This window comes from Solea senegalensis, linkage group LG11 (genome assembly GCF_019176455.1).
Source record: "Solea senegalensis isolate Sse05_10M linkage group LG11, IFAPA_SoseM_1, whole genome shotgun sequence".
NCBI lineage: Eukaryota > Metazoa > Chordata > Actinopteri > Pleuronectiformes > Soleidae > Solea > Solea senegalensis.
In genome coordinates, this window is record NC_058031.1 from 16567822 (window position 1) to 16595809 (window position 27988).

General features: G+C 41.0%; 1 protein-coding gene across 3 annotated transcripts; it reads right to left on the bottom strand.

Moving 5' to 3' along the window:
- Window positions 1-27956, bottom strand: cep104 (centrosomal protein 104). Of its 3 annotated transcripts, none has more exons than XM_044038778.1 (23): window positions 27763-27956; window positions 27197-27323; window positions 26260-26386; window positions 25975-26148; window positions 25595-25733; window positions 24528-24590; window positions 23020-23096; window positions 22360-22528; window positions 20268-20423; window positions 19927-20154; window positions 18641-18856; window positions 17746-17913; window positions 16928-17101; window positions 14979-15155; window positions 9803-10003; window positions 5740-5844; window positions 5490-5577; window positions 4720-4780; window positions 4402-4510; window positions 4147-4285; window positions 3355-3422; window positions 1567-1654; window positions 1-467 (listed from the first exon to the last, which is right to left on the bottom strand). In XM_044038778.1, the coding sequence occupies exons 3-23, from the start codon at window positions 26370-26372 to the stop codon at window positions 337-339; spliced, it is 2844 nt and encodes a 947-aa protein (XP_043894713.1). In that variant the 5' UTR covers window positions 26373-26386; window positions 27197-27323; window positions 27763-27956; the 3' UTR covers window positions 1-336. The 3 variants fall into 3 exon arrangements, with proteins under 3 accessions (XP_043894713.1, XP_043894712.1, XP_043894711.1); XM_044038777.1 differs by having other exon boundaries at window positions 27197-27328; XM_044038776.1 differs by lacking the exon at window positions 27197-27323.
- Window positions 27957-27988: the final 32 nt, after the last annotated feature.

Here is a 27988-nt window from a genome sequence, read left to right on the forward strand (position 1 = left end):
CAACCGGGGCTCGAACCCGTGTCTTCTCGCTGCAAGGCGAGAGTGCTAACCACCGTCACCGTGTGACCCGCTATGGTACATTTAATTCAATTTGAAAAAAGGACAGTGTAAACACGTATATAAATACGTCACTATGACACTGATAAGAATAATGTGTATTCCTCTTTCTGGGATGTGGAACATAATATAGCATATTGATGGCTTTGAACAAAAAAATTAAAAATCCTATTGCATATGTCAGTGAATATGTTATAATCTAATGTGTTTGCAAAAAGTGCCTATATGCAGGAACACGGGGAGGAGGGAGAAGGGAGTTTGGTGGAGTTACTTCAGGGATCACCTCTTCCCTGGAATATGTCCTCTGTTCACAGGTGCCAGTGCTGGGATTCGACTGCCTCTGCCTGTAGATCTGCCTCTCAGTCCAACTGGCCAGCCCCGCTGCAGCTTAGCTGCACCAACAGCCCTGCCTGGACACACGGGAACACACACGCACACACACACTAGTGAGGAAATTCACTAGTGAGGACAATTCTGTTTTGTGACATACAAACTGAGGTAAGCACTGCAGCCTACACTTGCCTATTACATTACATTACATTACATGTCATTTAGCAGACGCTTTTATCCAAAGCGACTTACAAAAGTGCATTTAAACATTTGGGTACAAATAAGAGCTAGAAGTAAGTAAGAGCTTCAAGTAGAACAAACTATGAAGTGCTAGTCATAAGTGCAATATATATATATATTTTTTTTTTATTTTTTTTTTGTCGTCTTAGTCGAGGTAGAGTCGGAACAAATGTGTTTTTAGTCGGCGTCGGAAGATGTGGAGGCTTTCAGCTGTCCGGATGTCGATGGGGAGATCGTTCCACCATTTGGGAGCGAGGACAGTGAACAGTCTCGCCTATGATGCGACTATAAACAGTTTCATATCAGTCGTATCAGTAGATTGTTTACAGTTGGTTGTATTTTTATAGCATATTCTTTGTTCTTTTCTCGTACAACAAACAACGTAGCAGAGCTGTGTCTTTTTCACTGGGCTCAAGATTGGATTAGATTGCGACGTGGCGAGTTTTAAATGTGTGAATGTGAAGAGTCGGAACTTCGAGCTGGAAAATCATTCTGGTGAGGTCACTGTATTGACAACAATCATTTTCAGCAACCATACATGACAAATGAATGTTTATGTAATAAAACATACATTCAGTGTCAGTGTAAAGAAGAATAAACATTGTACTGGAAGAACTCATCATGCCATGCTGAAACACATGGGATTTTAAAGACAGATTCTACCAGGAACAACGAAAAAAATGTAAAACACCAAGACACTGTTGACTGTAACGTGTTTCAGTTTGGAACGTCCTAATAACAACTACTATCATCACTGTCAAGCCTGCACCTTTTATCAGTTTTATCACTATTATCACATGCCTCCTTCTGCGCTCTGAGAAACCATAGTGGAAAATCAGCAACGTAAAATAACACCAACAAGCACGGGCACTTTCTACAGTGCTCACACATCTAGCATTGGGGAGGTAGGTGTCAGCAGAGAGGGTATGAATGCTTTACCTTGTGCAGGCTGAGTTCTCTGGGACACCACAGTTCTGCGTGAGTTTTGTTTACAGCCGTCCCTGCCCATGAGGTGAGCCTTCCAGGCCTGGAACAGGGACAAAGTAGCTCAGTGAGTTCATTCCTCTCGCCGTTTCCCTCTCCACTGAGACAGCCACGGGTGACTGTAGGCCCAGTCAATGCCCACGCGACTGCCCTCCCTCCCACTAACACTGCACTCTTTCATTGGGTCCACGCTCAGAGCACTGTGTGACTCTCTGCTCGTTTCTTCTCCACTGGATTTTTAAGGATGTGTGCGGCGACAGGACTGCATGTTGTGAATTTGAGTCCGAAAAAGAACACAGAGGGACGACATCCAACACATTGCACAGCATATAAGTCGACTGGTGAAAATCTATGACTGAAAGGTTCAGCCTGAACGATCAATAATGGGATGTGAAAGATCTGCCGCAACAGTGAAACCAGTTTAAAGCATGTCCAGCATGTAAGAACTAGTCACAACTATTTTTTAAGTGATTATACACATATACAAACCTGCTTACAGCTAGTATATTCAATCTCTGCCATTAAAACCCCAACTAAATATTACACAATGGACCATAAAGTTGTGCCTATGTACTTCTCATATGTGATTAGTGATAAGGAAATCAGTAAAAACTGTTGTAAAACAATGTTGTAAATGATCTGTCGGTCTGTCTATGATTTAACATTAAAATGGGAATGGGCGATGTTTTTGTTGCTACTTGTGACTCAACGCTTTCTAATATGGCAGACATCTGACCACAGCTTAGTCACAGGTGATGTCACAGGTGTTCGTGTATCAAATGGCAGAAGGAAAGCACCTGCTGTGACATCACTGCTTGGCCATTCGATGTTTTAGTAAATACCACTTCTATATTTTAGTACTTTAGCACGCACACACACAGAGAAAGAAAGTCCACGTTCATTTTTTAATTCTCTGTCAGACAAAAAGACTCAAAGAGGATTAGTAATGAATGAACAGACTGGGGTGAGCTGAAATGTGAGCACTGGTATGCAACATAAGAATTCAGCTTTTCTTCCCATTACATTGTTACGTTGTACATAAACATGTAACATTAGAATATGATTAAATTCACTGAAACTTCTTATTCTGATGTGTTGTGTTTTTTATGTTGATTAATAACACGACTGATTAGAGCAGATGGACAGATTAAAATCTGCCACTACAGCTGGAAGTAAAGGAAAAACCCAAGAATGGCTTATTTTAGTCCAGTGCTTATCATTTGTATTAAAAGAAGTGTTTTACACTGAATGTCCATTTTCTACACACATGATTAAGGGATAACATGACTATGTTTGACTTATTTATAGCTAAACGGATAGTTGTTGTTGTTGTTGTTGTTGCTCCTTACACTAATAGGAATGTGAAGAATGCAATGGCATTGGCCATCTTGAGACGAATGAAACAGCTCATTAAGAACAAAGGCTTCTTCTCCTTTCCTTCTTTGAAGTCTGTAAGAGAGAGCAACAATGGCGGTGTTTTACCTCAACACCTGTTTGCTCCTCAAGTCTAACATTAGGGGCTTTTCAGCTCCTGCGTTGATATAAAAGAGCGAAACAGAAAACAGAAAACGGACAGTGGGTGAAGCTTCGCTTTGTCTTTGGGGTTAAATTAAGCGAGGCAATTAACACAATATTACTCCAGATTTGTTCTCTCTGTTTGCATACAACCACAGCTTCATGTGGAAACACAGGCATGAGGGTGACAAAACTGGAAAGTCTGGACATTCTATATTGTCATCTTACCTCTTCTCCAGGAGCGAAGTTGTTGTGACACAAAGGACAGTGGTTGGAGCCACTACTGGAGTTGGAAGCTGAAACAGAAACAGGACACCTTTAAGCTGCTTAATATATACCATGCAGGGGAAAAAACAAACAAAACACTCTACACAAGTGAAGGAGAGTATCATTTAATATAGCTGCTTCTAGGTATATAATGAAGAACTATCTCAACTTACAATTCAAGTTTAAGGTAATGCCATAGGTTCACTAGTGTTTATTATTGGTGTAAACATTACATAAGGCCAGTGACAGAGATATGGTGTGAAAGAAGCATTATCTGGATTTGTATTATGAGACGAGTGAAAACAGCTCGATGAAGCGGAAGAGTTTCTCCCTCTGGTGAGTTGGTCCAATGAGAGCAAAGTGCAAAAAGACCCAAAACAAAAGAAACCGAAGTCAGCATCGAGACAGTAAATAGTGGTAACAGCAGCCGACCAACAAGAGAACAGAAAAATACTGTGGACAAGGTTCCATAAACTGGTGGAGATTATTTTCTTTTCTGTTCATATTTTCCATATTTTATAAAAGGTTTTAGTTGCTGCCACATTTGTACAATTGTACGTATACAGTACACTTTTCAAAGACGAAGTTTTCAAATAAACACCATTAAAATTGTTTTTAACAAATTGTGCAGTTATGTTGTGAATCGAATCTTCTTGCTGTGAGGCAACACTGCTAACCACAAAGCTGCCGTGCCGCCGGAATTTCTGTTTGCTTCAAACACTTCAGAAATGCACCACAAAGAGAGAAACTCACGACTGCAGGAAGGACCCTGAACATGTCGAGCCAGACCCTCTGTGGCCACGGCCTCCGAACAGTGTGGACACGCGCTGAACTTTGAACTGCTTTCACAGTCGCCCAGTAGGTGCTCTGTGAGGCTGGCTATCTCGACGATCTGCGAACACAGAAGAACGACAGAGCTGTACATGATATCCACATGCTCTTTCATTGAGGGTGGTGGTGGTCAAAGCTAGCCAAATGCACTTTACTCCTTAAGAGGATTCCGTCTACCTGTCTACATTCACCGCAGTGTCGCAGCATGGGGCAGTGCTTCCAGTAATGAAGGTCCAGTCCGTCTTCTGTGAACGACTCGTCCTTTTTACCACAGAATATACACAAGCTGAAACATACGATTATAAATGCCGTGAGATCATTTCCTGTCAATAAATAGTCCTGGAGTCACAATGAAAGACGCGAATATGATACAGTTAATGAAAGTTTAATAAACACATGAGCTGGGAAATTAGCAGACACACAAATAAAACACACACACAAGTAAGTCAAGGCTATTTTAGTAACGCGTCATATCACATCTTTTGAGTTACTCACTTGTCCTGATAGCTGACAGACTGCTGGACAGCTACTGTGTTCTGGGGAAGTTGACTGACAGCTGGAAATGACAGAAATGGAAATTAGTCACCAGCATGTAAATAACCAACCAAACAATTGACATTACAGTTCAGTAACAACATATTAATAGTATTGCAATAATGTCTTCATAGGGAGGTCATTTTAGGGTACCACTGTCTTATTTCTAATGTCATTTCCACTTTGGTATCAAAAAACAATATTACAGTATTGCCATGTTATTTTCAAAGTTATATATATATGTACATATATAATTGTGTGTGTGTGTGTGTACCCCGCCTTTTGTGGAATTTTGTCTCGAGTGACCCACAAACCCTGGAGGAACGGTAGACAATGGACAGTTGAACAGAATCACATAAACATGTTTGTGAACCTAAAATAGTGAAACCCTATTATAAAGTTGAAATGCATCCTTATGCCCCTTGGAGTGCAGAGGGTGTTTGTCTGCTTGTGAATCCGACACTGAGTTTCGGACGAGTGGAAAATCCCCACTGCTAAGAGGTGTTTCAGTGAGTCTCTCGGTCACTCACACCATGCTTGCAGCAGTGGCGAGACAAAGGTAAAGATGCTCCCGCTCTGGCATTTATAAAAAGGGGAGGAGTCTGGGACAACAAGCCTCACACTGGTTGAACAACAAGGTGATGCAAGTGGTTTGCATTCTATATGATGTTTTACTGTGCTAAAGAATATAATGATTCTGCCTACTTGTTCCTATTTACACATGTACATACTTGCTTTGGCAGCTCTTTGGGACTGTGTCCCATCTTTAGGGGCATCCTTCTTGGCCATTTGTCCTTTGGTGCATTCGCTGTCTCTCTCCTTCACAGACAAACAGAGACTTATAAAAACAAAGTGTCATACAGGGAATCTGACTTCAGACCTTCAGTCATTTTGATTAAAAGTGAACTCATGTCACTAAAATGAATTAGTAATCTGTTTCTAGACGTGATGTAATCGCAGTGTGATGACAACTGCACCTACTGTGATCTCTTTCAAGGCAGCCAGCTGCTCCTGAAGAGAGTGGATCTCCTCCTTCTCCTTTTGGCCCTGGTGCTGCTGACCACCTCCCTTCTTCAAAGTCTGTGTCTGTGTGAGAACAAACAGGATGTTAGCCGCTTGTAATGAATTTAACTTTTTTTCCCCTCAAACTATCATGCTGCAGTGATGTGATGTGGTTGTGTTGGCTGCAACATTCACAGATGAGGGCTGACTATTACGCACTGGGAAATGAAGGTCTCTAATAACTCCAGGAAATTAAGCTCCGTAAGTGCATGAGTCAAAAACATTTTTAAAAAAAAACAACAAAAAAAACCAGTAACATAATATTTGAAAAACGGGCTGTTGCGTTGTTATTACACATGCTCAACTTGACCATATTTTGCCTTTGTTTCCAGTGCACATTCACAAAATAAGTCAAGTCAACGCACTTTTAACACAGTGCTGTTTATGATCATAACAACATGGCAGCAGAAACTAGGATTACCATATTGCACCACTTGCTATACACAACATACTGTAAGTAAACACACACAAATGGAGAGGAAAAAGTCGGGATTTAAAGAAGATTTTAAACTCTCATGAGTCCGGGCACATCTGATGTGCTAGGGCAGTCTATTTCAAAGCCGAGGGGCTGCAACCACAAACGCTCAGTCACCTCTGGTCTTCAGTTTGGTTTTAGGGACTTCCAGCAACAGCTGGTTGGACCGTGTACATGTGCAGCAGTTCAGCAAGATACTGAGGTGCTGGGTAGCCAGTGGAGCGAGGCCAGTATTTGAGTGATATGATCATGTCCACACGTACAGGTGAGGAGATGTGCTGCAGGCTTAATCATTGATCAGTTCCAAAACGGAGTTACAGTAAAGTGCCGTGAAGGTAGAAAACATGGATTACTCTTTTCAAATATTTTGGAGGGAGGTAGCCTTTGATTTTTCAGCTGATTTGTTTGTCATATTCATAAGCACAGTCAAAGGTCATGGCGAGATTTTTGACAGATGAATAGATGTTAAGGGGAAATTGGCCGAGAAGACCAGTGGGACAGTTAGGGGGCGTTTGTCCAAAAACAATTATCTCAGCCTTGTCAAGAAGTTCCTGTTTATCCAGGAGTTGACATCTTTTAAGAAGTCTAGCAAAGGCTGAATGGAATCCTTACTATTTAGCTTTAATGACAGGTAAATCTGTGCATCATCAGCTAAGCAGTGGAAGGTGGTGTTATGCTTCTTAAAATGGCAGGATATATATAAAATAAGAACAGGACAGGGCCCAAAATGGACAGTAGAGTTGGTTATGGTATGATGGTTTTGAAGGAAACGCAACACTAACCAGGTGTTCACCACCCACAGGCACATGACATGGATCTGGCAGAGGTCATCTGTTTAAGATAACCCGTGTGGTCGAGCACCCGGTCGGAACAAGGGCTGCATGGAATTTGCATGTTCTCCCTGTGAGTGTGTGGGTGTTCTCTGGTTTCCTCCCACAGTCCAAAAACATGCAGATTTGGGGAATAGGTAAATTGGACACTTTAAATTAACCGTAGTTGACCGTCAGTGTGGATGATTGTTTGTCTCTATGTGGCCCTGTGATGGACTGGTGACCTATCCATGGTGTACCCCACCTTTCACCTTTCTGGAGGATAAAGCGGTAGAAGATGGATGGAAGACTGTGCTGGTTTTGGCAAATGAGGCAGAGGAGATGATTATCCGTCTGTGCAACATAAAACCCCTCCTCCTCTTCCTTGTTACTGTCAGTTATAATAAAGACATGATGTCACATACTCTCATCTGAACTCTTTTCAGCAAGAGAATCATCCCATCTGCTATATCTGACAGTGTCTCCGTCCATCGACCAGATGCTCCTCTCAGACTACAGTCTGTTTGAATAAAAATAAGTTGATGTACAGTAATAACCATCTGCCGCTCTTCTACTAGCTTCTGTTACAATTCCCGCTCTTTTCTAAATTTTACATTTCTGTATTTATGTGTTTCCACTTTGTAAATTTGATGCTTTGTTTGTAGTCTGTTGAACTTGTTTCTGCACATGTGACACCTACTGCACGTCTGTCTGTCCTGGGAGAGGGATCGCTCCTCTGTGGTCTCTTCCTGAAGTTTATCCCGTTTTTTTTTTTCTGGTTGATTATATACCAGGGGGACCTGGTGCGACGGCAAGCAGGAAAGAAGTCACGTAAAAGAGGCAGGAGGGGCGGCATTCAGTACTGACTCTGACGGCGGCGTGATAAGTTACCCCTGCCTTCAATGATCTTCAGTAACGCTCGATCTTTGAGGAATAAGTTGGATGAGCTTCGTTTGCACACACAGGTCTGCCACGAGTCCTGGTTTCAGGAGGACTTCCCGGACCCCGGGAAGTCAGGTGCAGGGGTTCTCGAATGTCCGTATGCACAGGGGCGGTAACTCTGTGTGTGTTTTCATGAGGACTCTCGGTGTAAAAACAATGTAGTGAAAGACAAGGTGTGTACACCTGATCTCAAACTCAAATGTTTATGGTTAAAATCGTTTTATTTACGGAGGAAGTATGGGCACACATTGGGAGGGACCGCGCCTAAGCTGCTTCAAGAATCGCAGACTGTGTCCATCAGCAACTACAACACAAACCAGACACACCGATATTTGTACTTGGTGACTTCAACAACTGTTTGTAAGAGCGACAGTGCATATACTGCTAAAATTAGACTTCCTCTCTCAAACTCTGACCACAACACCACTGACTTTATCCCCACATACAAGTGCGCACGAAAAAAAGTAAACCCATCTCAAAGACTGTCAGTATTTGGCAGGACATGTACAAGGAGGAGTTGAGTAGTTGTTTCCTAGCAACAGAATTGGACATCTTTTATCAAGACAACGACATCAACAGCATCGGAGATTTTATTGCGGATTACATTAAGTTTTGCGTGGATACTGTTATCCATGCAAAACTTCTAAACTTTGGATACCATCCAAACAAAAAAGCATGGGAACAACAGAGTCAATGGGTTAAAGATGTTTTTTCAACTAAGGTCACAAAGAGAATGTGGGACTGTGTCAAAGCCATGACCAACTTGAATACTGCAAAGAGGGGAATGATTGAATGTAACAAACTGGAGAGAGCAAATGACCTTCTCTCTTTCTACTCACGTTTTGATAGGCCTTCTGAGGGGGAGCAGGGGTGTTTCAGTCACTGTAACATGTGACCCAAGTCCAGATAGTATACTAATAGATCCTGTCATGGTTACAAGGGTGTTCAGGGCCTTGCAGATTAGGAAAGCCGATGGGGCCAAATGGGATCTCCCCACTCCCTCTACACACATTTGCCCATGAACTTGCACCAGCCTGGTGTCCCTTATTTCAGCTTTCAGTAAACACACACACAGTATAACTTCCCTATAAAGAAAAGTAACGATAATTCCTGTTCCAAAGAAGGCAACATCAGTAGTTATGAAGTCACGCGAACGTGTTATGATAGGGATCCTACGTAAACGGGTTCAACATCTCCTTGACCCCTACCAATTTGCCTATAGTGACAGAAGCACTGATGACACCCTAAGCACAATATAACACCTCATTTTGAAGCACTTAGAAAACTCGAAGGCATATACCATATTACTCTTTATGGATTTTAGTTCAGCATTTAATACTATATTGCCACAAACTCTATTAGTTTCTTACAGTCAGAACACAACAAATTAAGGTTAATTCCATACTCTCTGACATGCTAACTACACCTCAAGGCTGTGTAAGCTCCCCTCTCCTTTTTACACTCTACACAAATGAGTGTAGGAGTCACTATGCAAACAACTATATCATGATATAGGGCTGTAGGCTGTTGGGCTGTGTGCAATATAAGGTGAACACTTGTGACTAAGTGATGCAGATTTGTGGACCGTGTGGAGTATTTTATATGATATGGATTTGGCGGGGTTCTCTCTGTAGCAAACTGTACCAAAACTCTTCCTTGCCCAAAATGAATTTCTCCACTCTGGAGACAATAAAGGCTTATCTTATCTTCTATAAAAGATACATTTGCAGGAGAGGTGGAAAAAAACCCTTCTTGCCTGAGTCTCTACCAGCTTTCCGTCAATCTTGGCAAAGCCATCAAAGAGGGTTTTGTAGAGGAAGTTCTTCCGTGTGGCCGAGTCGTTAGGCGGAAGGTAGCTGAGAGCAGCACTCCCGTGCTGCTTGTACATGGACAAGATAATGCGCACCGCCGGCTCTCGGACCTCTGCTGCACTGTGCTCCAGCGCTGCTGTACAGAACTGAAAGGGGAAAACATGTTTTCTATTAATGCGTGAATATATGCCAGGATTTTCAGACTGACTCCAGTCTAACTTTATGGTCAGAGACACCAAAAAAGGGAACACACATTTCACCAAATACTCAACCATGTCACTGGCTACTAGTCCATTTTTGATTACATTTTAAAATCTTGATGATTTCTTTTAAGGCTCGTAAGAGGCGAGCACCAGAATACTGAATTCCTGACCCCAACAAGCCCAACTGCAACCTGAGACCCCCCAATAGGTCGTTACTTGCCCTTCCTAGGTCAAACTTTAAAAAGGACCTGTTGAAAGAGATGAGGGAAGCAAATACAATGTCTTCTTTGAAGTCACCATTTTAGGCAATTTTATTGAACTAAGAATAATAACTAGGAGGGGATAAAGGCTTCTCTGTAGTGTCTCCTAAGCTGTGGAACAGCCGACATCTTCATGTGAGAGCTGCCCAGACCCTCGATATTTCTCCTCGCTACAGTTCAACTCCAGTTGGTGCATGCATTTCTGTATCATTTGCAGTTTGCATTTGTCGTTCAGTCCACTGAGGTTGTAGTCAAATGTGCTATAGAAATGTATTGATTTTACAGTTTGTGTTCATAGATTTTTTTTTCTTTCATCTTTTGTTTTGACTTTTTTTTTGGTCGTTGCTACTATTATACATACTATTGTGCTAATTTTATTCTCCGTTAAACCCACAGTATGTCATTTCTGCCGCTACGGGTCTCTCAATCAAAACAATAACAAAAGACCTGGTTTGATGATGCAGCATGGGATCATGGGAATTGTTGTTTTGTAGTCTCGTTTGGTGGATAAAGCTTAGGACGTAATTTAAAAGGCGACCGCAATCAAACGATCCATTACCTTGTATAGAAATATGCATTTCTGTGGATTTAGAGCGCGTTGGAATCGTTTTGCCTAATGAAAGCACACTACTTAACAAAACATATAACAGTAGTCATTTTTAGATGTTTGAATGTAGAAATGTTGTTACATATTATATCTTTAAATGTTACATATAACAACAGCACATTGGAGAAACATGGCAGTTCTGGAGAACAACCTTCAGTGCATGGTTTTTGACAAACAAGCTAATATATTTAAGTTTAGTAAAGCACAATTTAGTAGTTAAAGTTATTTATGCAGTTTAATTTCACATGCCCTACACTGTTGAGGAGGTCCTTACATTGAAGTGCATATCATGACTTAAAAAGAGCTCATTACCCAACCCTGAAAAGAGTCACAATACAATGGCAATCAGCCGGTAGAGAACATTTATATTCAGAGGTAAACTGTGGACAAAGTCCACCCATCTCTGGTTTAACAGTCCCTGAGAAAGCTTTCTATTATTCTCTGTTCTTTGTCAAACAATTCTCATTGCAATTACAAGAAATTCAATCAGCCCCCTTTTTTTTTACTCTAGCTTCTGCTTCAGAGTGGATCACCCAGGCAACTGAGGAAGAAACAGGAAAAATGTTCAACCCAACACGACAGAGCTGTCAACACGAGCTAAAACAGATTCTCATAATTATTTTAGTTTACATGGTTCTTGTGTGTATTAATAGATTAGCATAGAATAGATTTATAAGATTTAAATGAATTTAAAAATGAATTATCAGGGTCAGCACCAGACCAAAGCCATATTGATAAATGATAATAACCGATAAGCACATTTATGCACAATCTTATCTTATCTTATCTTTGACCATCATGCAACCTTTACAAAAATATATTGTTTTTAAAAAACACAAAATATGCAATATTTCTAATATATTACACAATAATAACATTTCCTTTGGAGGTATAACATAGCCTGGGATATTTCCCAGATTACTAACAATATTGTTTATTTATTTTGTGTTTGTGCAGTGACTTTTACTCCCTCTCACCACCTTAAGTCCCATAAATGTACACAGCAATTAAACATCTGCCGTCTGGGTCTCCACTGGTCATTTAATACGCAACAAATATAAATTTGAGAATAATATGGAATGCCAAATGTTATGGTCTAATGACAAAAAGGGTTTATACTGGGTTTCAATGACAACACATGATGTATGCAAGATGAGGGACGTAACTATTTGTTGTACACAGTGTATTATTGAACTAGGGTTAGACGAACAACTCCAAGGTTCTTAAAATGTTTTGGATCCTTGGTTGTTGTCACTGTGGCTGATAAAGGCTGAGTGATATGTGAAGCGGGTGAAACTAACAAATAATAAAAGTTAAAGCAATGACCCTCAGTGAGCACTTGCTATGCTATTACTGGTCGGGGAGCAGAATCCATGGAGTTCACCAAAAATTGGAGTCATTTGTTTTTGTTTCTTCTCCATGTTGACATTACTGAATCACATCATTTCTGCAGAATTTCTATAGTTACTGTTTAGTGTTATGGGGCCCAGGTGCCAGGAAAACATATCCCACACCATTACACCACCACCACCACCACCAGCTTGCCCTGCTGCTGACGCAATGAAGGTAGGGTCCATAAACATATGCAGTTTGAGAATCAGACCAGACTAGATTTCTCTCATCTTCAGCTGTCCAGATCTGTGAGTCTGTGTCCACTGCAGCCTCAGGCTTCTGTTCTTTGCTGCCGTAGCTGATGTGGTTGTCTGAGTTACCATAGCCCTCCTAGATAAAAACCACTCTGGCCATTTTCCACTGATTTCATCAACAAAATGTTGCAACTGCTGCATGCTCTCTTGCGTGCAGCAGCTGTGTGGAAGTGCTATTTGCTCTGCAGCTAACAGAGACTGCGGTGTGTGTGAGTGACCGACACACAATAGACACACATCCATACCTGCAGCACTCTGCACAGAGGCACAATGTTAGTCTGAACATCCACAATTATCATTTAAGCTTTCTATAACTCTATTCTGACAAGTTAAAGACTCTGAATCAAATTGCTTGTGTCAATCATGTGCGATGGATTTATGTAAGTGTATTTTAAATTATAAATATCTGCACTCCAGTTGGAACACGACTATTGTTAATAGAAGAAAGAAAATAATATCACAATATATATGTTGCTATTGAATTATTGCCTCGTCTTTAATTGGGGTTTTTGATCAATAGCGTTAGGAAAGCTGCACAGCATCGGCACAAGAGAGCGCATCTTCAGCTGCATCATTACATGGGACCTTGGGCAAGAAGCCTGTTGGAGATTTACATATGAACAGGTGTGTCAAGCTGTCTTTTTTCCAGTGTTTGTGTAAGTTTGACAGTTGATATTTTACAAGACAATGTCAGCTGAATTGAAATAATGTGACCTCTGCAGTCCTGCAGTACAGTCAGGCCCCACACACACACACTCTTCTATCACATTACATAACTGAGTTCACATTTTGCCATATTTTGATATTTGATGAGCATAAACTGCAGCTGTATGCTTTCTGTGTATTGCACTGCTGCCACACGACTGGCTGACTGGATAAATGCATGAATGCACATGTGTAAAGTTGTTGCCAAGAATGTTTACTATATTTCTGGTGAAAACCATGTGTCGTCCGTGTTTCCCATCAAACTGTTTTTAAATGTGTAATTCAGGGCAGGAGAGGAGGGAAGCTATGTGTAGCAGAGTGCAGCCGTCCTGTCACATCTCAATCTCGATGCTGTGTTTCCCAAGCAAACATGGGTAGGCCGTCACCACAAAAGGAGGCGGCCTCTGAGCAAGCAAGCACAAACAGGACACCCAGGGCCACCTGTGTGACTGTGGCTTCAGAGGTTAGAGAAAACCCAGAGGACAAACCTAACAATTCCCATGGATAAGAGCCATGCAGAGTGAAGAGGAGGGCTGAGTGGAGGGGGATGGGTGGAGGAGAGGGAAGGACGGGGGCTGTGTGTTGTCCTGCCCAGCATGGTCAACAGTTGGATAGTTTACACGTAAATATTAGCTCACTGTTGGGAACCCGAGCAGAACGGGGGACATTAAGTGGATGCAAATGGTGACAGCATTGACTCAGCTGACTCAAAGCTTACTGACTGCCCGTTTGGGTGAGCTGAACACTCACAGTATGTCAGCGAGAGATTGCTCCCCTTACAGGTTGTCACGTCATGACTACTAGGCTGAATGTAATGGAAAATCAAATAAATGGATGCCGACTTCCAAACTGAAATAAAATTGGCTTAATGTAGTACGTGTCCTGTGTGGTACATGTGCGATCATGTTGTAGATGGTATCTTAAAGTGGTTATTTCCTGATGGATAAAGTGGAAAGTTGACACACTGCCAAAACCAGTTGTTGCTTTCATGAGGAAATGTTTGACAACCAGTTAAATTTTGTGATATCAATACACAGCTAGAAAATTCTCTTAAGTGGTCAGTATATGTCAAATGACAAATTTAGTCAATGAATCACGTGAAACTTCAACTCGAGTTTCATATCTCAATTATCTCTAATTATCTTAAAGGTGCAGTGTGAAGAATTTACCAATAACAATAACTGGTTGCATGTTGCAGCTGAATAGCGGTCCAAAATGGTGGCCTCTATAGTGCTGACCTGCCTGATATAAATATAAAAGGCTCATTCTGGGGTAATGTAAAACAACTATTCATACAATCAGGTGATTGGTGATCAGTGATAAAAAAAAATGAAGTTAAATTATTTTATGTAATGTTACACACTGGACCTTTAAGTTAAAAAACAACTCAGAGAGCACAGACCTCAAACACAGGCCGCTCAGTTTCCCACAGTGTAAATACACTCCCCATCTTGGAAATTTTTTAAAAAAAATCTGAATCTGTGTCTGTATAATAGAATTATTTTTATTTTATTTTTTTAAAAAAGGCTGCTCTTGACTTTTGTAGAGAGAGTGTAAACTTAGTTTCTGGAGGAAAATTCTGATAATTCATTTGAATACCTAAGGTAACTGAGACTATGGGCAAACACTATTAAATTAAACTAGCACTGCCAACATCACCAAAAATGGATAGAAGTATTCAGCCACTTTAGGCCATTTACCATCATGACATTGTCCAGGGTGAAGCCAGAGTTGTGAGCACCCAGTTCAGCGAGCAGCATCTCGAGCAGCTCAGCCCGACTTTGAGCCAGACGGGAGGGGAAGTTGGATTTGAAGGGCTTCGCTAGCTCACCAGGGATTAGTTGCAGGGCCCGTACCTCCTTCAAAACAGCAATTTCCTAAAAGGGTGACATGACAGAGAGGACACTGACTTAAAAATCTACACTGATAAAAATCATGCAGCATCGCTACAGAGCTACACCTTTAAATGAAACACTTGTGCTGAGAGGCACTGACAAACCATATCTATGTGATAATACACGCAGTGATTTGTCAGTCAACACAAGCATCTGGCAGAGAAACAAGTCATGACAGAGAACACAAGTGTGCAATTACAGTGTCAAAGACGAGAGCTCATGGAGGAACTTCTCTCAGTTGCTTGCTATGTTAGGGTCTTCAGGTGAGTGGAATATATGACAGAGAAATGTCACACACACACCACTCCCACCCGTTACAGCATTCGACTCATTTTATCATGAGCACTGCACGTCAGAATCAGTGTACAGAATGATGCTTTTGCGCTTTATCAGATAAAGAGGGGAAAAAAAGACAAAGACAAAAAGACAAACATTGGCTTCTGAACAGAATCAGTGAATCGCAGTGCAAACCTTGCATATGCAAAACTAGGCCATACTGTAAAGACGAGTTTTGCATCAGTCTGGACCACCCCCAAACACACATCACTATATCCACCCTCCCAGTAAGACAGACAAACTAACAACATGGAGCTTGTTTAATATAAAGCCAGGGGCACATTATGACAACACCTTGTGACTCATCATGTATGTGAAGCGGCAGCTCAGCACATTGCAGCATGCAGGCACTGAGGTTTGCACTATATAATCCATTTTATGTTGGAAAGAACAACGTAACCAAAATCACACAACTGGAACTGGAGCTAATCACAGCTGACATAGAATGAGAGGTTGGTTTCCATCCTGAACAGCAGTCACAGTGATCACAGATCAATTCATCTTTGAGTCCAAGTGAACATTTGTTCCAGATTTAATTTTCCATCAGGTCATGTCTGTGATATGTCCATGAGAATGGACAGATTGTCACTGGGGTCTTGCAGACAAGACATTTTTTTATCTCATTTTGAATAATAGTTAAAGCGTGGGATTATCCAATTCATACAAATAGATTGACATAAGCAAAGCATTTGTTCTACAAATACTTACATTATTTAACCTTTATGAGAGTACATCCAAAGTCATGTCAAATATCATGTACAGTGCATACATACCTAATTTAAAATTTCCATATTTACAGATAAGTTTGACACAGAAGTAAGCCTTTCTGCAAACATCAGCTCATCTGTGTAGGTCTTTAAGCACACTGGAAAATGGTAAACTGTACTGTAATCATAACTTTCAATTGGAAAAGCATGTTATAATGTAAATGCAGCACTTTTTTTTATCATACACTATTTACACCCAGCCAGCAGCTATTTGGGATTATGTGTCTTGCCCAGGGACACATCAGCATGTTCATGAGTGCAGTCAGAGATGAACCCTAGACCTTAGTAGCCACTAGTGGGATAGTATTGATCACCCCCTAGTGGCTGGCTGCAGTACAGGTTATAAACCATTCTGTGGTAATCTAAAAGTCAAACTATTAAATTGTTTTCAAAGAGGATTTCTGATAGTTTATGTGGACATTTTAATGTAGATGTCCATACAAGTGTGCATTTTACTGATTAATTAAGTTTTTATTAGTTATTTAATGCTATAAGGAAATGGTGAAACATCAGCACTTGTAATCGGTCGGACCCTGATACCAGAGCTCCACTGAAAGATCACTTGTTTGCAGACCCTGACTCTAAATGATGTTGGTAGCTCAAGAGAAGTGACGAATACCTCAAAGATTATGACCAAAGGTGTTACAATACCTTTATGAAGGCAGTGGCCGTAACTCGGAGGCGGCTGGCTGAGTCTCCAGTTCTGGCCAGCAAGTTGGGCCATGTTTGCTCAAAGCAGTGGATCACCTCGGACCGACCCAAGCCCAGAACTGGGATCAGCTGGCCCAGCATTAGCCTTAGCAGCTTCAAGGCTGTCTGGAAAACCTGAGGAGAGCATCAATGAAAAATTATCTCAAACCTTATAACCTGCTTATTTCAGGTAAATTTAAAAACCAGGGCATTTTTTTGTGAAGATTAGACATACAGTACATGTATAGCAAACACCATGGACTATATTTAGGCTGTAACTACATGCTCTGCAGTTTGGAGCACAGAGTTGCCAGAGAACAGTGCATTTAACATGACTGAGGCACTTTTGTGAAGCAGCAAATTAAGCAGCTCACATCTTAATGGAGCTTTCTGTTTATCAGTGTGGCTAAGAAAATAAGTTAATAAATTATTGCCGCACTGCTCATTTTACACAGGCTGTAGATAACCTCCAGAGATGTTACAAGGCCATCCTTGTCAAAACTGTTTGTTTAAGGAAGCCAGCTCTGGGAGAGAACTGGGTCCTGCACATGGTACAGGGGGGACATTGTAAAGTCTTTGCATGTGTGATTGTGCGCACTTATGTTTTCACAACATGAACGTTAGTTGCTGTTTGTAATAGGAATCCAGAGAACATGACTCATAGAAAATGTTGACACTGACAAACTAAATATCCAGTTCTCTTTCATGGGACTGTTTTTCTGTTCTGTTGACTTGACCATTCACAGCTTTCACAGTTTTCGTGTAAGGAAAAGTCTCACCGATGATACTTTATCCGAGAGGGCCTTCTTCACCAAGAAGACAGCAGATCTCATCATGTTTCTCAGTTCTTCCTTGGGGGTGGTGGGGGATACATCCGAAAGCTTCTTGTACACAGCCAGAAGTGCATCCTCTCTGTAGGACCAGGTTTTAGAATATACCCCTGCCACCTGGAACAAGATAAAGTACTGTGCATCACACATATCTCACCCACCGGCCATTTTATTAGCTTCATCTAATGGGGAACAAATGTGATTTAAGTGACTTTGAACATTACATTGTTTTTGATGCCGGAGAGATTGGTCTGAGTACCACTGAAACTGCTGACCTCCTGGAATTTTCATGCATAGCCATCTCTAGAGTTTATAATGAAGAAAATATCCAGTTTGCTGGGCATTGGCAATGCCTCATTGGTTCCATAGGTCAGGTGAAAATGGCCTGATTGGTTTGAGATTATTCACAGACTTAGTTCAAAATAACCACAGGTTGCAACCAGTTTATGCAGAGAACCATCTCTGAACACAATGAAGACCACACCAGATGACACTCCTGTCAAGAATCAGATGATATTTTTTAAACTTAAATTACAACATTTATCATAGTATGGGCAGCTCATCGGGGGGCCAACCCAAAGAGAAAAAGACCCCTCAGCTCTACAGAGAATTTTATCCTTTGTTAGTTGATTGCTTTGGTTTTACAGGCCACAAATTCCACTCTCAGGGACCCAGTTTCCAGTAGCTGCAGACAACTGATAAAAAAAAAACAGCTCTAGGTACGGCAAGGTTGTAGTTGCACAAAATTAACACATTTACGAACCACAAATAGAAAATGAAGAGAAGAATTAAATCACCTTTATGAAAGAAAATCTCAGTTGGACGAGCTAGCCATTTCTCTTACCAGGCTTTCTCCATAGACATCTATCGGAAGTGCAGCCTCTCTCTGGGCTTTCTCTGTCAGTTGTTCTGGCTCTCCGTTAATCTCAGTATTGGGTAGGCTTCTCATGGTGTAAAGTTGTGGGGCATGCTGCTTTGGTGGGCTCTGAAGAGCCTCCGCCTGATTGTCTTTCCTCTGAAGGGCGGGAAGTGGCCTCTCGTCATAAGGCCCAATGGTTAACTGTTGTAACAAAACACACCATTGGTCATTAACACATGGAATACAATATTCATACTTCCCAGCTTCACTGGACTTCCTGCCAGTGTGTCCCTGGGCAAGACTCTTCACACTGAGTTGTTCCTGATGTGTCAGCTGTGTGTGACTGGAAATGATCAATGTGTGACAGAAAAAGTGCTGCACATAGATTGGTGAACAGCAAAACTGTCATGTAGAGCAGCTTTGAGAAAAGTGCTGTACAGAGAGATGCTAGTATTAGCAGGCTACACACCTGATGCATCCCACCACCTCCCATCATCCCTGTCATCAACGATACACCCTCAAAACACTGGAAGTTGTTGTCTCTGTTTCAATTTAGGAAACCTTACCCTCCATCCTCCCTATGTCACCTAATGGATATGTTTATATGTTTAGTGAGTGGGGTATTTATCCACCGACTAACAGCCCTCACTTCTAAGCAGAGAGAGGGCAGCACTTTGTGGAGTTTGGGCTCCTGATTGCATCAAGTGTTGTGGGATACTAGAAACCCAAGCTTTTGAATAATGCATCACCTTTACCCCTGGTATTTTCACATACTCTCACCACCAGTGAATAGTCCGATCATGCAACATCATGATTAAAATGAATGTTGAATCCCCTCTATGCAAACACAAGCTCCATCCATTCAACACCATGTCCCGTGCCACTGGGATCCCACTGGCACCCTGTTACATTGCAGAAAGCTCAAAGCTCTGCCTTCAAGCCAGGTTGGCAGCCACTGGAGTCAGCCAACTGTTGCACACTTTTAATTAAATGGTGAAACCTGACCCTGTAGTAGAGCCGGAGTCAGTAGGTGGGGAGTAAAGCATAAAAGGCCCCGCCGGTAACAGTCCTCTTGTAGGCTCCATGCTTCAGCAATACAGAGGCTTACGGCTGGACGTGTGTTCCCTGAAGTGCTGTAGTGGGTCAGGTTATAATCCATTTTCACTAGTGTCTGGGACAAGTATTACTCTTTTTAGACATGCCTCACACAGTGTTTAAATGTGGTGATGTGTTTGGTGCATCGTCAGCACTGTAGATAAAGTTACACGTACATCTATCTTGGGTAGAGCAGCAGGGGTGCAGGGGTTTTCAGGTTGGCTGTTCGGTTTGGCCACAATAGTTTCAGTGGCTGACTGTTGATTCGGAGGTGCGTTTGTTTTTTTCCCCTTTCTGAATGAGTCTGTGGACACAGGGGGCTCGGTGGGGGCTGAACAGTGACCTGGAGAAGGCAGGAGTGGGGGAGGATCCTGCAGTGGGGATGGATCTGTTTCCCTTGTGACCTAGAGACATAGCAGTAAAGAAGAAGAAAAAAACCTAATTATTACAGCTGTATTTGACAGTATAGTATATGTATTTCCCCTCAAGAGTTTCTAATGTATAGCTGGTAACTGACCGTTGTCATGTCCAACAGGTTGTGGACCTCCAGCTGCTTATACACACTCCTCCTGTAGTTCTCCATCAGCTCTTTCTTCTTCTTGGCCAGATCATAGTCCTCTTTTTCTATGGCACATCGCTTCTCCACATCATATCGTGCCAAACGCTCCCCCACCTGGAAGAGTCCAGGACAAGAAGAGGTCAATCAAGTAAACACATGTTTGGACAGGTAAACATGGGGGGAGAACTGATGTTTGCCCATGGCCTCAGGAACTCTTGGAATAATGTCAGTTTGTTTCTACACAGTTGAAAAGTCTACATATACAGCAAATGGTCTGTATTTATAAAGTGATTTTCTTGTGTTGATGACCAATCAAAGCTTAAGGTTAAGTGTCTTGCCCAAGGACACAATGGCATGTAGACTCGTGTAGCTGGGAATCAAACTCACAACCTTCGAGTTGAATGATGACTTGCTTTAACAGTGAGTTATCGTCCGTACCGTATGTAGCACAAACAAAAAAAAAGGCTGTAAACAAACCCTTAGTTAAATAGAGAAAGCAAACATCAACAGTTAAATCAGCTAAACACAATGTCAACAAAAATACAACAACCCAGGTTGATACATGTTCAAAATAACCAGATTTGACTTACAAACCACAAGGGAGCTGTTTCCTGGTAATAACTTAAACATGACATGGTCATTTGTGTCCCACACAGTAATTTGTCTCTGGAGTAAAATAACAGCAAGTGTGCCACATGATGAATCATTGAGATTTACAGAGAGGAAATTTGACAACAGCTTCCAGTAAGTCAAACTCGTAATTCCTTTGTGAGGAAATTCCATCGAGCTGAATTAAGTTGCTAACCAGGTGCCAGGCAACACAGTCTCAGTTGAAATGCCTTGTGATTCCTCTTGTTTGGACAAAACATTTGGTGAAATTATTTAAAATTGGACAGTGTAAATGAAGAGAGGCACAGCAGGACCAATACTCTCCGCCGTCTGTCCTGTCTCCTCTCTGCCATGTGTTAACAGATATCATGTAACACCATAAACCATCTCCTGACATCCTGATGGGTGCAATAACAAGGGATTTTCAGCATGACCACCTTGGCAACTGCTTTGTCCACGACGCTAATACAACATGCTAACAAGGTGTTGATGTATGTGTGTCATCTAGTTACAAAAAGGCCTCTGGTTAGTTTGGGAGATACACTACTCAAGGACCATCAGCTGTCGAGCTTATTAAGAATTCATGTTCACCATGGTAACCCTGTACACAAAGAAAGTCAGCAACAGGTATATGAACAATGTTTAACAAGTACTGTTAAAAAAGGAAAAGGAGGAATATAGGAGGAATATAACAATCCAGATTTCCAAGTGAAAAATTATTAGATGATGATGAATGGATCTGAACTATTCATAATCATTTACAAAAACAGTTCTCACAGTTTTTGTAGCCACAGTTTATTATCCACAGTCTACATGTGGACTTAAACCTGTGGACTTAAAACCTGCTTGTTCTAAATTTCACTTAAAGGCATCGTATATGGTTTGAAAAAACTAAGCTAACAAATAGTGCATGTAAAAGTGAAGTCATTTTTGCTACCAATATGCTATTTACCGACTTATAATAACGTATTAGTGGGTAAAAAAAATGGCTTCCAGAGTAGAGAATGATGTTGGATGGAAAGATCCCTATTTCTTAGAAAAATCCACTGTGTGAGTCTAAAAACAAAAAACAGTTTGTGTGTCTCTGCCTTTGTGTTAACATAGGTTACCACTTGTTTGTACTAAAACGTTCTCTAAACTCATCCCATTAATGTTACGAAGCAGCTGCTGTAGTTAAATACTTAATCTCATCTTTACAAACCTGTTGCACAGACGTCAAACTTTGTGAAAGACTCTAACTTATCATGACAACAACAAAAAACGTAATCACATCTCTAAAGTGCACTGGTGAACGCAGTATTTCAAAGACTTTCTCAGACTAATTCACAAAGACACTAAAATACTCTCACCACAGCAAGAACACACCCTTGTGTTTGTGGGGTATTTTGCTTAGCCATGTGAGTAAATATATAGTGACAGTGTCACCCAGTAGCTACGGTACCTTTTGCAGGTCAGCGATGGCCTGCTTCAGATTCTTGGCCAGCTCGTATTTCTCTTGCTGGACCATTTCCTGCTTCTTTTGATCCATGAGGCGAATGATGTGAGCAACTTCAGGGTCCTGGTACATTTCAAAGGCCAGATCATCAAAGGGGGAGAAGGACTCACATTTGCTAGGCACAAGACAGAGACACACAGAGACAACAAAGCGTTAGATAAACCTCAAAATTGACACATATCTTTCAAATCAATAACACTCCTGATCAATGGGTAGTGGCGTAATGGTTATTCCAAATCATATTTGATCTTGTTATACATTTAACTTCTTTTACACTATTTGTTACCGGTTGTAAGTGTTGTTAAATGTTGTTGGTTTTTTTTTAAATGATTGTGTACAGCACTTTGAATCGGTCTTTTGGTATGAAAAGTAGATTGCCTTGACTTGACCCCCCCTGAAGGGAGATACTAGGGTGGATATTCCTTGGGGGGTTGATATATTAAAGAAAAATTATTTTGAAATGTGTTTTCCTCTTTGCCACCACCTGCATTGCCTTCAAATTTGAGTGACCTTGGATGCCTCACTTGGCTTCAAGACTAAATGGCTTTGTTTAACAATGTTATTGTCACAAGACAAAGAAACCAGGGTTCAATGGCCTGGCCTCACCCCATGAAGGTTGTGTCCAAGGCTGTGTCCAGCTGAGTACTATTGAGGTAGTGTTCGATCAGCTGCTCTCTGCTTGGCTGGGGGTAAACAGATGGACAAGTTACTCACATGTGCACATATACTACAGCTTGTCTGTGCCACGATAGACCTGGCTGTTGTCTAATCTGATTTATTTTAAGGTGACCCTCAAACTCACCTCTTACCTTTACCTGACCCTAGCTATACGACTGTTTTTGTGAAAATAAGGCAGAATAATTAAATGACTAAAATCATTTATGGACCTCACAATAACAGAAAGTAAGGCAAGTTCTGTCACCCTTTAGCTGATGTCACAGATTAAATTCAGTATTGTTGCAGTGGCCATAAGCCCTGCTAACACATTTTCTCACTAGTGTCTATGTTTATGACTAAAACGTTTCTGCTTTCAATCAACCATCATACATGTTTAATGCAGGAGAGGTGATGGAAGACACCAAGACAGACAACTCTGTGTGACGGCATGGTTAGATTTCTCAAGACAAGAGGATGTAGTCATAGAACATGTGCCATTTGTCATAATATGAGTAAACTGACCCATTACGGCAGAAAATAATAATGCCCCCCGCCCCCTCTACTTTGGCTCAGGAGGCAGAGCTGGTCATCCACGTAATAAAGTATTTACTCTGTATCCTCATTGCAGTGTCCCTCCCCTGAACTAACACGGAGACGGCTATAGGAGTCGTATATCTGCTGCGAGGGTGAAAGTGTAAGGCAAATAGAAGAGAACAAGATCTCGCCGAACCTCCAGGCAAGATCCTTGATGGTGGTGCTCAGAGTCAGATTAATGGGGCAACAATGCACAGCCTGTTCACAAGAATCTGAGTGTGTGTCTCTGTCTTCCCGTATCTCTGTCTTTGTTTCTGTGTGAGTGTTTTAAGGTGTGCTCTCTCTCTCTCTCGCTCTCTCTCGCTCTCTCTCAGGAGCTGTCCATCTGCACGCCTATCTCATTACACTGGCTAACTAAAGGCCTCCTGTGTGATTACATACTGCACTCCCTTTGCATCTCATTAGTACATTCCTGACACATGTACACACACACAAACATACTATTTATAAAAACAAAGCATGTATGCATAGACTGTAAATACACAGTATACACACACAGTGCTGTTATGCAATGCATCCTCTTTATGGTATTATCTGCCCTACAGGTATATGGAGTATAGGAGTCAACAGCACAATTATATGGTCTCATCAAACAAATAATTCATGGACTGACATTATTTTTTTACTGCATTTATATGATTTCACTCTTATGCTGCTTGCTCTGGTTTTTACAAAAATATAAGAGGAGTAATACTTATTTTAGTGGCTGTGGGTGTGAAAGGATGATGAAAACCTCTATGAAGCGCTTCTGAATGACCTATGATGACAGCGCAATGTTTCACAACACAACACCGCCACCTACTGCTGCTAAGCAGTGTTGCGTTCAGTTGTGCGCCAGCCAGGTGAAGAGAGAGCTCACTTACAATTGTGTTAAAAGCATTGCCATCCAAAGAATCTCCCAGAACATTAATGGCAACCAAAGCAACCTGAAATCATAAACAAAGTTTGGTGAGGTGGCTGTGAAAAAAAAAATTAAAAATTAACAACGAAAGTCAATTAAAAATCAATGATCGAGATGAATGCCTGTGATCGATGGCTGAAATGGGAGGTTCATAGTGACTGCAATGACAATGGTTCTTCTTTTTTTCTACATATCAACAACTCTTATGAAAATATCAAAACCATCAAAGAACTAGCGCCACTATGTTAAAACCTGACATAACTTATTCCTTTGTGTCCTGTAGACCTCCATTATCAGTATGACTTCATTACAATAAACATGCAACCCAGTTTTAGAAGCAACATTCAACAGTGCATTTGGTAGCTGCTTCAGCAAAATGATTAAGCCTGGTTTAAAAATTGATATATAAATATTAATTTAAAAAATAAATAAATAAATAAATCTTCAACATATCAAACAGACATCAGTGGTGAGAGATAGACTAGTATACACTGTTGGTTTAGGTCTTTTCATCGGAGTTGTTGACACTGAATCAGAAAAAAACACACAGGTCAATTAAAAAAAAACATTAAAAACAAAACCTTAGGAAATCAGTTTACAACAATATAAAATGGAGAAAACTAAATCAATCACTGTATCTTAAAAACTGCATCCTCAAAATATCTGGTGTTTTTATGCCATAAAAAATGTTTTATTTATTAAAAACTGTACTGTTTTATTATTAGCTAATTGGCTTATCATTTATCATCAACACTAGAAACACTAGAAAAGTCAAATTAGAGTTGCGATTTTGATTATTGGCCAAATGTTGGGATACTGTCAGGAAACGGATCATATCTAATAATGCAGTCATTCTATACACAATGCTGTTACACGTGAAGACTACCAACAGAACATACAGTATACTGTAATCCTCCTCAAATAACCATGTAATGGTTTATTTTCTATCATACTCAATCTTCTATATGAGACATAAGTTAGTGGCAGTGGATGTTGGTGTGAGTGCACTGCTACCATTTACCAAAATACCTGATTGTGATGATTGTAACCATTGATGTGGTTCTTATGAAATGTTATTCTCAGGTATGTTCCGATGGCATCAACATGGACAGACTTCAGTTCCCGAGCTTTGAAACCCGTCTTCTCATTGTCAGACAGAGACACATACCTGTGGTGAGAATACAGAGTCAATTTCCAGTGAAACTCCTCTGTTGTAGCATGACAGGGCTTGAATGTATTTCTATACAGCACAGCACAGCAACAGTCTAAGTCCACAGAAGATGACATGGGACACTTAATCACTCAAATTATGACCTTAGTTTGTGTTTGTCTACCCCAATCCCCTACACTATTTATTATTAACCTTGCAAACTTATCTAAACTGAGCCGAGCTCAGTTGGAAGACGCACCCAAGTCTGCGAAGCTGCCCTGGAAACCCTGGAGAGCTGGTTTCAGGGATGGTGTCTCCAATGTGGAACTCCACCTTAGATGGGATCAGGTACTGATGGGCCAGCAGCTGCAGCTTCCTCACCCGACTTCTCTCCACCAGCTGGAGAGTGATGTGTTGAGGGTAAGAGCACAGCCTGCAACATATCACATTCACCTAATGCTGAGTTTCACTTTTTCTTTTACTTGTGTTAGTGTAATCTAATAAAATTAACATTCATTGAGAGTCAAGCACTGTGTTTAAGTACCTGCTGGATCTCCACCCATTGGCTGTGGGTGCATGGACCATGAGCTCTTTGGCAACAAATTTGTCCTCATGACTTGAAGAGTTGGCCACAATGAATCCTATCTTTCTGGGCATCCCTCTGATGAACACTGAGAGAACACAAAAAAGAAACCAAAATGTACCCACATCTCTAACTCTTTGTTCATCCTTGTGCATTAAGACAGGGTCAAGACTAGGGTTGGGAATCGTGGGGCACCTTACAATACAATATACGATACATGGTCCACAATGCCAATAATATCACGATTCTGTGATCATCAATATATTGCAAGATAATAATATAGCAATACACCATGATATCTGTCTAACTGAAGAAAACAAAATATTCTGTGAAAAGTTAAAAGTGCAGGATTTCTCTATTATTGCCTAAAGTCTATGTAATAAACATGGATTGGGCATCTCTTAATGTAACTTTCTGCACCATTATCCCAATGTAAACTGCCTCTTCTGGCCTCATCGGAGTAATTTTCCCTTCATTCATTTGAGCAGCGCCATCGGAAAAAGATATGAAGTAGCAACACCCGGCGAGTGAAACAGGCAGGGACTGTTAACATTAGAACGCCTAAGATATTCATCAGGATGAGGAAGGAATGTGATTTAAGTGACTTTGAATGTGGCATAGTTGTCATTGCCAAATAGGCTGGTCTGATTATCTCAGAATCTGCTGATCTACTGGGATTTTCACTCATAACCATCTCCATGGTGGGAAAAAGGGAAAATATCAAGTGAGCGACTGGCTCAAAGACAAGGGTAAGACTGGACATAGACATAGACAACAGTAACTCAAAATAACATCTCCTCACAACCAAAGTATGTAGAAGATCATCTTTGAACACATAACCTGTTGAACCTTGATGCAACAGAAAACAACACTGGGTGCCACTCTGTGCCCTGTGTACCTAATTAAGTGGCTGGTGGTCAGTACTGGCAGATTAGTTAATAATCTCCTTCTTCTTTCCCTTCAGCCACAGTGGATCATCTGCCTCCATCTTGCCCTGTCCCTTGTGTCCTCTTCTGTTACACCAACTGTCCTAATCACAGGATTAGCTGTTAATAATAATAACCACAACGATAATCATAATAATAAATCATCATTTATTGTCCTAGATGTGTATATATTTTTTTACTATATACAAAAATAATGTAAATTACACACTAGATTTACATTTTTAAAAAGTAACTTCAGTATGGTGGTAAGGTAGTACTCGAAGTTTGTCAGTAGCTGTACATTTGACGAGAGGTTTAAATGCACAGAAGACAGAGATTTTTGAGTCGTCAATGAATATTAACTTGTGTTGATAGTCTGTAGATAAGACACCCCCTGTGAAAGCACAGAGACGTGAGCCTTTAGGGCGGACATGGGCATTAGCTAACAGTTACATAGCTACTCTTACGCTTTATTCTGGTGGTTAGACTGGCCAAAATCTGACAAATGCCTTAATATCTCTCATTTGCCATGTCCTACCTTTTGTTGGTAAACAGTTGAAACTAAAACCAAGTTTCCTTTTGAGTATTTCATTGCTATCTTAACACCAACACCACGGTAAAGCTGACAGCTGGCCTCTCTGTCTCATCTCCATAACCACCGCGGACAACAACCCTGACGAGCATGCGCAGAGGCAGGATTTTCCCCATCAACCGTGAGGGATTGTGGGTGGTGTAGTTGTCTCAGCGGTTTTCGACACTAGATG